The sequence below is a fragment of the Bidens hawaiensis genome, unplaced genomic scaffold, assembly GCF_021521415.1.
Source record: "Bidens hawaiensis isolate Kalapana, Puna unplaced genomic scaffold, B.hawaiensis_p1.1 tig00038054_1, whole genome shotgun sequence".
NCBI lineage: Eukaryota > Viridiplantae > Streptophyta > Magnoliopsida > Asterales > Asteraceae > Bidens > Bidens hawaiensis.
In genome coordinates this window covers 1,415-12,220 of record NW_027496659.1, presented here as the reverse complement: position 1 = coordinate 12,220, position 10,806 = coordinate 1,415, and the positions used below count along the sequence as shown (strand labels likewise).

The 10,806-nt window shown below is 32.9% G+C and overlaps 1 protein-coding gene across 1 annotated transcript; it reads left to right on the top strand.

Annotated features, from left to right (window-relative positions):
- The first annotated feature begins 7,393 nt into the window (after positions 1–7,393).
- On the top strand, positions 7,394–8,665 carry LOC143589943 (non-specific lipid transfer protein GPI-anchored 20-like). The gene is made up of 3 exons (XM_077070556.1): positions 7,394–7,748; positions 7,848–7,877; positions 8,367–8,665. The coding sequence occupies exons 1-3, from the start codon at positions 7,394–7,396 to the stop codon at positions 8,663–8,665; spliced, it is 684 nt and encodes a 227-aa protein (XP_076926671.1).
- Positions 8,666–10,806: the final 2,141 nt, after the last annotated feature.

Genomic DNA, 10,806 nt, shown 5'->3' with positions numbered 1-10,806 from the left:
ATTTGTATTAACCATTATTTCCGGGTGAGTATATAATTTTTATTATTTTATTGTGTTGTGTGTGTGTGAGGTTCTTTTATGTTGGGTAAACAACGAAATTATACAACTTATTTTACTAGCAGAAATGAAAATATACGGAGTTCATTTAGGTCTCAGGAGTTAGTTTACAACTGTCAAATATATTATGCATAAATATGCATAAAACTCATTTTGCATGGTCAATTGGTGTCTCATTAAAACCTTACTGAAAAAAATATGTAGGACAAAAACGTAGTTTAGGAATAGGAGAGCACTTTGTATATTATTTCCCCTCAAGTTACATATATCCAATCTTATGTGACAAAACGTATAAGGAAAAATTTAGTTAAGGAAAAAGAGGTTGCATATATAATTCAATCTTATATAACAACTTCTTGACTTGATTTTTAATGTGGTCTTATTTGATTTGAGCGATGCATGTCGCATTGTCTTTAAAGAATAACATCAATCTTCTTTTGATAGAGTACTCCAGTTTGCATCCTTCTTAACTATGCATTCTAGAATATTGAGCACGGGCTTTGTGTGTGTCTAATGAATACCTTACATACTCATAAGCCATAAACCTGGACTTCCTATTTTCCTTATAGGACCATACACGACTTGAGCCCTTTGAAGATATCAATTTATCATTTAATATGTTTGTTGATATTGCCTCGTTAAAAACATTTCTAGGAAACCTAGTGACATAAAACCAAAGTTAGGCAAAAAAGCAGTGTTGCACACTAAAATTAACATGATCTAGGATGAAATGAAATCGATTCTTTAGGATCTGTAAACTAAACTAATGCTACCGAATTAGTTATGTTGCTTCGTTAAAAATCTTATTAATTAAGCAAACCTAATGAGACAAAACTTAGTGATAAGGAAAAAGAATGCAATGTGTTTATTAGAATTGTTTCTTGCTAGCACATGTATTTACGCGGTTATATCGAGTCTCCTTTTGTTTACAAGAAACATTAATGCTCCAATGGGAATTAAGTATGGTACCTATGGACGACGTATTTTTTCGCCCTCTTCTCGAGGAGAATAAGAATCTTTTCATATACTAAGCGATCGGACAACCCTAAGTGTATTCAAGGAATGGGCTTTGTCTATATTTAATCTTATCGACATCTTCTGGATGTGGTTTGAATGATGAGAAAATACCATACATATAGTTGAACTGTACATCAAGATATAAAAAGGTCTTTCAAAATCTTTCTCTAGTTCGACAATTTTTCTTGATGATTTTTACCTCATCACTATAAACTACAATTTTAGTGAACTTTAAAAGTGAAATTTTGATAGATAAATATAGCTTGTTTTTATCAAACTTACACTACTCCTTTTCACAATATCAACTAAGTCGATTATACCACACACGACCAAGTTTCTTGGTACTATATAAAAATCACATTAGATTTATCACACACATCTAGTTACTTTGTTGTTTAATGCTTTAATAATATAAATTTCTTTATAGGGATATTCACATATATGAAATGTTCAATTGTCCTTTACAATTATGCGATGACAACATTCATAAGTTTTATCTGAATATCAACGCTAGGATTTAAGATAAAAAAATCATTTTGTTAAAGTCGTGCCTTACATCGTATATTCGCACTAAAATCATTTTGTTAAAGTCGTGCCTTACATCGTATATTCGCACTCTCTTCATTTCTTTTATTTTAAAGACACCCACGTAAGTGGTGTAAGTTAGATATTAAAACCTATGGTTAGGTTATAATAGGAAGTATAGTTTTTGTAGGAAGGATAAGAAGTAATCTTGTCCATTGATTTTGAATATGGAGGGTTGAGATTAGTTTAGAGGGAAATCAAGTGTGAAAGAAGAGGGAGGGCATAAAAGAAATAACACATTTGTTGACTTTCTCTCTTCACATGCATGGCGCATGTCAAATTCCTCCATCATTTTAAAACGTCCATTACTTTTTTTACGACATTTTATTGAAAAACAAATTCCCCATAATAACAAGTGTCTTTTTATCTTTAATATGAGTACCATATTGTAATATAAAAATTAAAAAAAAATTAGTGGGTTTTTAAAAATTGTGTTTTACCAAATTATGTTTTACAAAATTGTGTTATACAATAGTATTTTTCATTGTATTTTTCTTTTTCATTGTGTTTTTTTACATTGTGTCATACAATTGTGTTTTTTATTTTTTATTTTTTCGTAGTGTATTTTTCTATTGTGTTTTTTCCATTGTGTTTTTCATAGTGTTTTCCATTGTGTTTTTTCGGACTTTTCCAGCGAGGTGGCGGTGGGTGACGGGTGTGGTGGCGGTGGGCGGTGGAGTGGTGGTGGATGTAGGAGATGAGTGAAGATGTAATTGGGTTTTATGTAAGTGGGTTTTTGAAATTAATGTAAGTGGGTTTTAATATAAAAGTGTTAAGACAAAAATACCCTTCTTCCTAGCTTTCTTAGAAAATTCAAAATTCTTATTTGAACCTAACCCGTTAGTTTGGTGTCTATTGGTGTTCGGAGTACATGTATGAAAAAAATTCTCATTCCTAGCAATTTTAGTTTTGTGGAATCATTCTGTTTCTGGCATTCATTTATGTGCATGAACTCTTTCACAGCTTAGCCTTAACGAAATCTTGCTGGACTTTCATACATGTTTCTAATCATGGCATCTACATGTTTCTAATCAAAATAATCTACCTTTTTCCTTGGTGATATAAAAAATGTCATGTTCGGTTTTGAATTAGAAACGTTTAAAATGATGAATCAACGTCGACTATTACCCTAAGCTTTTCAAGCTAATGATGCGGGTTCGATTCTCACTACCCGCTCTATCTCCTAATATATTTAGTTTATTATCTTACTATATTTATCTTAAATACGAACTCTAAGACCATGCGTAATCATAATGCCTTACCTCCAGACATTTCAAGTCATGTGGCGTTCAATTAGCATTTCAACATTTTGCAAAAAATAGTTAGTCATAAGTCTAAAGCAATTATTATTCAATTATTTTTTCTTTTTTACGTGTCTATTTATTTTTAATTAAAACAAACACATAATATTTTAGTAAGTAAATTAAATTTATATTAAAATTAATGTTATAAATGTTTTTACGAAAGAAACTTACCAGAAATATGGGCTCAAGAGTGAGACATTAAACATTTAAGTGGGTTCAAATATAAAAAACCTGTTTATTTACTAAAACAACCTCAAAACCCTATATTAATACCCCATCATACTTCTTTCCGTTTAACACCCTCACACACAAAAGCAGCAGCCTACCTTGTTTTTATGCACACCCTCACACACACAAACCAGCACCTCGGACTGGAGAACTACGGCGGCCGGCTGCGCAGCGGCAGGGTGGTTTCAAGCGAAAGAACCTTTGGGTGAAGTCTTCTTCTTAAAGAGGTTCATGGTTAGAGGCTGAGCAACAGATCTGAAAGAGATGTTATAAAAAAATGATTTTTTTAAGAAACAGCCATGGCAGACAAAACTCTCCATCTCCAACGTTATGTACATAGCGTTTTGGCTTCAAAACGCCACCATGAAACTTTTTTATATAAATCCTACTATATTTTTATTACTATATACTTATTTTTGATTTACTTTTGTTTCCCAAATAAAAGATCCAAAGATCAGAAAGTAAAATAATTAAAAATAATTATACCACAGATAATCAGATATCTTGTTACTATTTAACTCCTAAAGGTTAAAGTTTTCCGACCCCATGAAAAACTTTTCGAGTCCGCCAGTGATATATAACATTAACTTATCATTTTTCTTAGTAAAAGTATAGAAGCATACACAAATTTAAAATTACACACATTCTATCTATATATCAGTGCATAAATCACAAGTTTCCTTTAGAGCATCACTAATAGGAGATACTTGGGTTGTTTGGAGATTTTTGGGTTGTTTTTTAGAAGAGAGAATATGATGTAGATGAGAAAAGGTATGATGTAAAGGAGAGAAAGTATGATGAGATTCTTTGTGAAGAATGTATTAAGAATGTGTTTGTAAGGTGAGTAGAAGAGAAATAAGAGAGAATAGAGTAGAGATACGGTATTATTGTGGGGTCAAATGTAAAGTGGCATATAAAAACACTTTCAAAAACACTATCTATTGAAGATGGTCTTAATCAGTGTTTTAAATACCATTTCATACCGGCCGGTTGAACCGGTAATACCGGGTTTTGCATATCAGGCTGGTATTTTAAGCCCGGTATTTTTGGGCGGTTTGATAGAAAATTGAACCGGTGGTTTTTTCTAAAATACCGGTTTAAACCGGCATACCGGTTTAAATCCCAAGAGATTTTTGATATTTTGTGGCCTATATTTTTTAAAAATTACTTTTAACCTAGCGATTAGTATTGAAATGAGTACACTTTTAGATTATTTTTAAAAAAACGAATAGTGTTGTATTATTTTTTTAGTTATGGATTAACTTTTGGATTATATTTTATTATGAATCATATGTTTTTGGGTTATTTTTGAGTTAAAGTTGCAATTATATCAAATTACAAAGTAAACTACATAATCCGGATGAACCTTTTAGTACAACCCGATTCAACCGGTTGTACCATTTTTTAGCTGAATCCGGTATGAGTAAAAAACCGGTTTTTAAAACATTGGTCTTAATGGACATCGATGTGGATATATCACGAGAACACGGATGGTGTTCTATTAGTGGTCCTACGTGGTACGTATAACATCATTTGTTCCAAGCAAATCTAGGGTTTATTCAGGGGTTGATCGAGATACCTCTTAACTTTTTCAGTGAAATCTAAAATTAGTGTAATTTTTTTCTTTTTTTATGTATTTAATACCCCTACGCAAGCTTTGTATAAAAAGAGAAAGTGAAAAGGTTTCATCGATTTTTTTTCTAGCGATGTATAGTTGTAACTTGTGAGAGAAAGAAGATGAGAGAGAGAGAAATGAATTTTGTTTTGGAGTGGGAAAATTGGAAATAAGTGATCCAAACTTTTGTGTATTAGCCGATAATAATACCAACTTTAAAAATCACTACCAGCGGTCCCAACTTTCAACTATTTTTGTCTCAATAGACCTCCGTTAAAAAACACTTAGCCCCGTTAAGTTTTTTTCCGAATTTCAAATCGATTTTTTAGGGCTTTTGATCGGAAGAACAATACGATTTAATTAATGTAAAACTTATTTCGAAACGGTGATTCAAATGACTTGATTTTTGTTAATTGAAATTCAAACACCCGAATTGAAGCATTGTTTCGTCAATTGGATCACCGTTTCGAGATAAATTTTACATCGGTCGACTCGTATCGTTCTTTCGATCAAATGCCCTACAATATCGGTTAGAAACTCAGAAAAAAAAACATAATGACGTAGAATGTTTTTTAACAGAGATCCATTGAGACAAAAATAGTTGAAAGTTAGGACTGCTGGTAGTGATTTTTAAATATATGATTATTATTGACCAATACACAATAGTTAAGATTATTTATTTTCAATTTGTCTTTTGAGTTACGTAGTGTTCCGAGTCTTTATACCTTTACGAGGTAAAATGTAAAAAGAGTATTAAGTTTTTCTTTTATCTTTCATTTGATTTTTATTAACTTAAAAATCTATAATATTTAATATTCATAAAAGGATCTATCCAATGTGGTGTAGTGGTAGGTAGAGGTGTACAAATCGGGTCTTTTAAATACCCGGGTTCGGGTATGACCGGGTATTGGAAAATCGGGTATTGGTAATACCCGGGTCGGGTTCAGGTGTGGGTGTTATCTCTAAAAACCATACCCTATGCATTAGGTTCGGGTTGGGTATTGAACTGGGTATTCTAAAACCGGGTATTTGAATACCTTATTTCCGAGTATTGAAAACCCCTATTTTTGGGTTTTTTTCGGGTATAGATAGGAATTTTTTAAGGAGTTACAATTTTTAGGGGTATTTTCAGGTAATTTCGGATATAGATCGGTTATTTGAAAAACCCGATTTCGGGTATTGGAAAAACCCGGTTCCGGGTCTGGAACTGGTTCATGTTTTCGGGTATTACAGGGTATAAATCGGGCCCGGTTCTGGGTACAGGTTTTGGTATTGAAATGCATACCTTATCCGTACCCTATGGGTAGGGTCGGGTACGGGCTCGGGTATTTAAAACCCGGGTATAACAAAAACCAGTTCCGGGTTCGGGTTTTTGTGCACCTCTAGTGGTAGGGAGCTTTGGTTTCTCAATGGAAACTCAAGTTCCATTCTCACTTACAACACTTTGGGAATATGGGTGGCTCAATGAAGGAAGACTGAGATCTTTATGATTTTTAGTTAGATCCTGATGGCATCCGGGTTTTACCACTAGTGAGCCTTCGGCCGGTGGGTTTCCTTGGAACACAGGAGATAACTTGGAGGCGCTTAAGGGCTCAGTACTGCTGGGTTAAGCCAGCTGGCTGTGGTCTTTTACCATTAAGTCACCTCATACGAAATACCTAGACATTCTATGTTTGTTGGCCGTTAAAAAAAATATTCAGAAAAACTAAAAGGTAGTCTAGAACTTGGATCTCTAAATATTATTTATTTAATATATTTATTGCCATAGTTTATTTAGCTGATCTTATTTTATTTAATTTTTACTTTATTGTTTTTATTTTTATATTCTTAATTCACAAGTAACAAATATAAATAAATAAATATTGTTATACTCTTGTTAATTGTAAAAAGTTTAGTCGCAATTTAACACGTTTTGTTTATTCTTTTACAACTTTAGAATATAGTATTTTCTATGCCTTGAAAATGTTACGACATGCTTATATTTGTCTATGTTTGGATATAAATTTTATTAAAAACAATCAATTCTATCTTTCTGCACAAATTTCATTTAAAATCGAGCAGCGTTAAATATGATGTTATAAACACTAGTCATTAAACAATAAACCTCATTAAAATATGAAAATTTTGGGTTCTACCTCTCCACTCAGTATAGGGCCTCTAAGGGCTCTTGAATATGAGAGACAGCCTTGTATAAATCTAAAGTAAAAAAATTTGTTTCTAGATCCGTCACTAATTTGTTCCATTATCTAAATCTGGGTCCGTTACTATTTGTCACAGGTTAATCCACTTCTAACATTCCGTGATAACTTAAAACAATTTGTCCGAGTCCGTTATCATCTACGTGGGGGAATGTTTGATATGTTGTTTTAGGTTGGTCACCAAACTAAAATATATATTCAAGAAATTCAAAAGGTCTTTTGCAAGTCATTGAACTTCATAGCTACCATGTCAACTCACTTCAAATGACTTATTCATCTATAAATTCATTCCCTTCCCTCCATTTGTCCACCACCACCGCCGCCTCTATCGGTTTTTAACATCACCATCACAAACATAAGCTACAATCTGTCGTTGGCGACACTAAAACATGGATTTTCGATGCTTAGTTTTAACATTGGTCGTGGCACTATGTTTAAAGGTTTCACCGGTCTGCTCACAAATTAATACACCAACTAATACACCAATTAATACACCATGTTCAGCTTCAATGATCACTAGCTTTACACCATGTTTGAACTTTTTAACCAATAGCACCGCCAACGGAGCTTCAACACCAACAACCGGCTGTTGCAATTCACTCAAGGACCTCACTGGTCGCGGTATGGATTGTCTCTGCCTTCTTGTTACGGGGAGTGTACCCTTCCAAATCCCCATAAACCGCACCCTAGCCATTTCTCTACCACGTATTTGTCGGATGTCTGGTGTGCCGGTTCAGTGTAAAGGTTAGTAGAATACTAGATTGTCACTAGAAGTTTTATGTCCATGTAACTTGTTATAGAAATCTTTTACTAAATATTAATATTTATATTTTGACATTGCAGCTCCTGCAGGATCACCTATTCCCGCACCAGGTACATTTTATTTATTGTAACTCAAATCTTATAGAGACGAATATCAAGTATAAAACTAAAATGTACATAAAATTAGGATAATTTAGCCCTCCTCACATCCTGTTTATGTATCAATTTTGTAATAATAACATAACAAGTAACGTTTTAGTTTTTATTCTAAATAATTTTAAATCAAATAGTAAATGATTTTTTCACTCATCTATATCTAATTTAGAAGTAACAATCCGTTTTCACGTATTACAATTTTGCGAGTCTAAGTTTTTGTTTTTTTTAACCCGTGGGATTCTAACCTAGTAAGAGTCAAAAAATTCGCTATTTACATTATTTAGTTACACGGTAATTAATAGTTAAGTGAATAATTGGATCAAATGTATAATTGTCTTCTATTGTTTTTTTTTTTCCGTACTGTAATACGAATAATAAACCCACTGAATTTTATTTTTTTCTGTTTACATGAGTAATTTGTTGCTGATACCGAAATAATTACAGGTCCGGCTACATTAGACATAGCTCCATCTCCCGGAAGTTCATCCACGGTCCCAGAGGCGTCATCGCCTAACACGACACCTGAATCAAATATAACACCAGCTTTGTCACCACCGGCGCCTGAGGCTGATACAATTCCAACGTTAACACCACCATCTACCGGTGTGGACTCTGGGGTTCCGACCACCGATGCAGGCAACCGTCCCACTCTAACTCCATCATCTGTTGCTTCCACTTATGTAAATTCGCCATTTGTTATTGTTGCCTCTGGAGTTACGTTCATTTGGTATTTCTTGTTTTAAAAACTTCTTGTTATGTCAAAAGTATACTGGTTGGCCTTTTTATTGTGATTTTTTTTATGGTGTTACGGTGATATATTTGTATCAAACATTATTATTAGTGGAAGATATATTTTTTTATTATTTTGTTATGCCATATACATATGGTTGTCATTTAGATTTAGATCATATCTTTACAATTTAATAACAAAACTACCATTTAGTATCCGCGCGTCACACGGGTATGTGACAAAAAAAAAAAAGCATGGCCCAAACATTTGAAAACGTTAACACTAAATAAATGAGAAGAAGAAATATTCAACAAAACTATAAAAGCAATTTGTATAAGAGCATTCCAGCCCGTCTTCTATCTCTATCTATATAATTATACTATAAAACACTGCATTTCTCTCTTTTATTCAATTAAATAATACTTTTTTATACCTTTATCATTACAGTTTGCTTTTTTCACCCTATAATTTACAAAAAAATAACTAGCTTTTTCCCAAATTTACAAAAAATCACAACCTTTTCTCTCCTCACCCTATAATTTATACTCACAACCCCACCTATAATTTACAAACTCTCCTCACATAATTTTAAGGGATGAGTTGGGAATGCTCTAACATCCGAAGTGAGTACGGTGTAAGCAAACACCAAACACCTGAAAAGCCATCCAACTCTTGAAACCTACAAAATGGGAATGCACAACATTAATAATGTCTATAATATCACAATTCCAATAGTACGTATTTTATTTTAAAACTTTAAGCATACTGTTTTGAAAAATATTAAGGCCCATGATATTTTAAACTATAAACTCATTTTCTACACAAATAATTGATAACACAAATCAGCTTCTAAGCTAATCTTAATAAAAGTCTTCTTAAAATCTATCTTGGCTAGTTCTTAATTGTTTATCATCTATTATTTAGAGTCTAGATTACATCAAATGATTATATTCATACAGCAAATAAGATTACAGTATGCACACTAAACATTAAGCTGCAACACAGTTGTGTGTGTAGATGATAAATGTGCAGGATACAAAAGATCAAAATTATAGTAATAAAATAGTAAAATATATGTCTTGCCAGCCCAAAACTGCCACAGATAACGCAAGCAAAGAAAACTTTTATCATATAGGCTGTCCAATTAAAACTACTTTTTTGGAATTGTAATCAAGTTTTTGGATGGCAAAAAAAAGAAAATAAATAGAACGAAACATAATAACAGAAAAGGATAAACTAAAATAACGTCAAAACAAAATTGAGAAATATAAAACGTACCTTCACAGCACAAAATAACGTAAAAACAAAATTGAGAAATATTAAATGTACCTTCACAGCACGGCTCGTACAATAGATTGTAGTCCCCATCAAAATCAGCTCACCAACGATTCATTCTAGGCTATTTACTACTAACAGACTTGCATAAAAAATTTTTTCCTTGCAATCCAACTTGATTTCCATTATAAGAATCAACTACATGCAAAATTCATGAACTCCATTATTAGGTTTGATTATAACTCACTGCACTAAAAATTATTAGTCTTTTTTTTTTGAATGTTAATTGTTTATTGGATTACATCGAAACATAAGGCAAGCGGGCAACAAGCTGCGCCGCTACCCCTTTTTGAATCGCAAAACCCAATCAATTGTTTAGTCTTTGAGCCATAAATTCCCTTGTTGAACAATCAATTTGTAGCAGTCAACATCTGAAGAAACATGAAATGAATCTGACCTGATCCAAGACGATGTTCCCCGGCCTTCGAGATGAACGAACCACAAGTTCGTCTTCTTCGCCGGTTGCTCGAGATCTGCCATGGAAATATGAGGGATGTGGAGGTGACTGCTAAGAGTTTCTTCTTGTTTACAGACACAAAAATGTATGTGGAGGTCAAGTGTCCAAGAAGAGATCCTCAAAATTTGAGATTGTGACATTTGTCAATTTCGGGTTATTTTATAATTGTATTCTTAATGTAAACCCGACCCGTTTTGTATCCCGAACCTTTCGATATTATCAAAATGATGAATTGTATGTTAAATATTTGTTTTATAGTTGTTGGACCAAAAAAAAAACACCTTTTTCGGTTCTTAAATTCCCCGAAAACGCTCAAAACGAACTCCAGGGACTAAAACTACCAAAATGGAGACTTGAAGGAC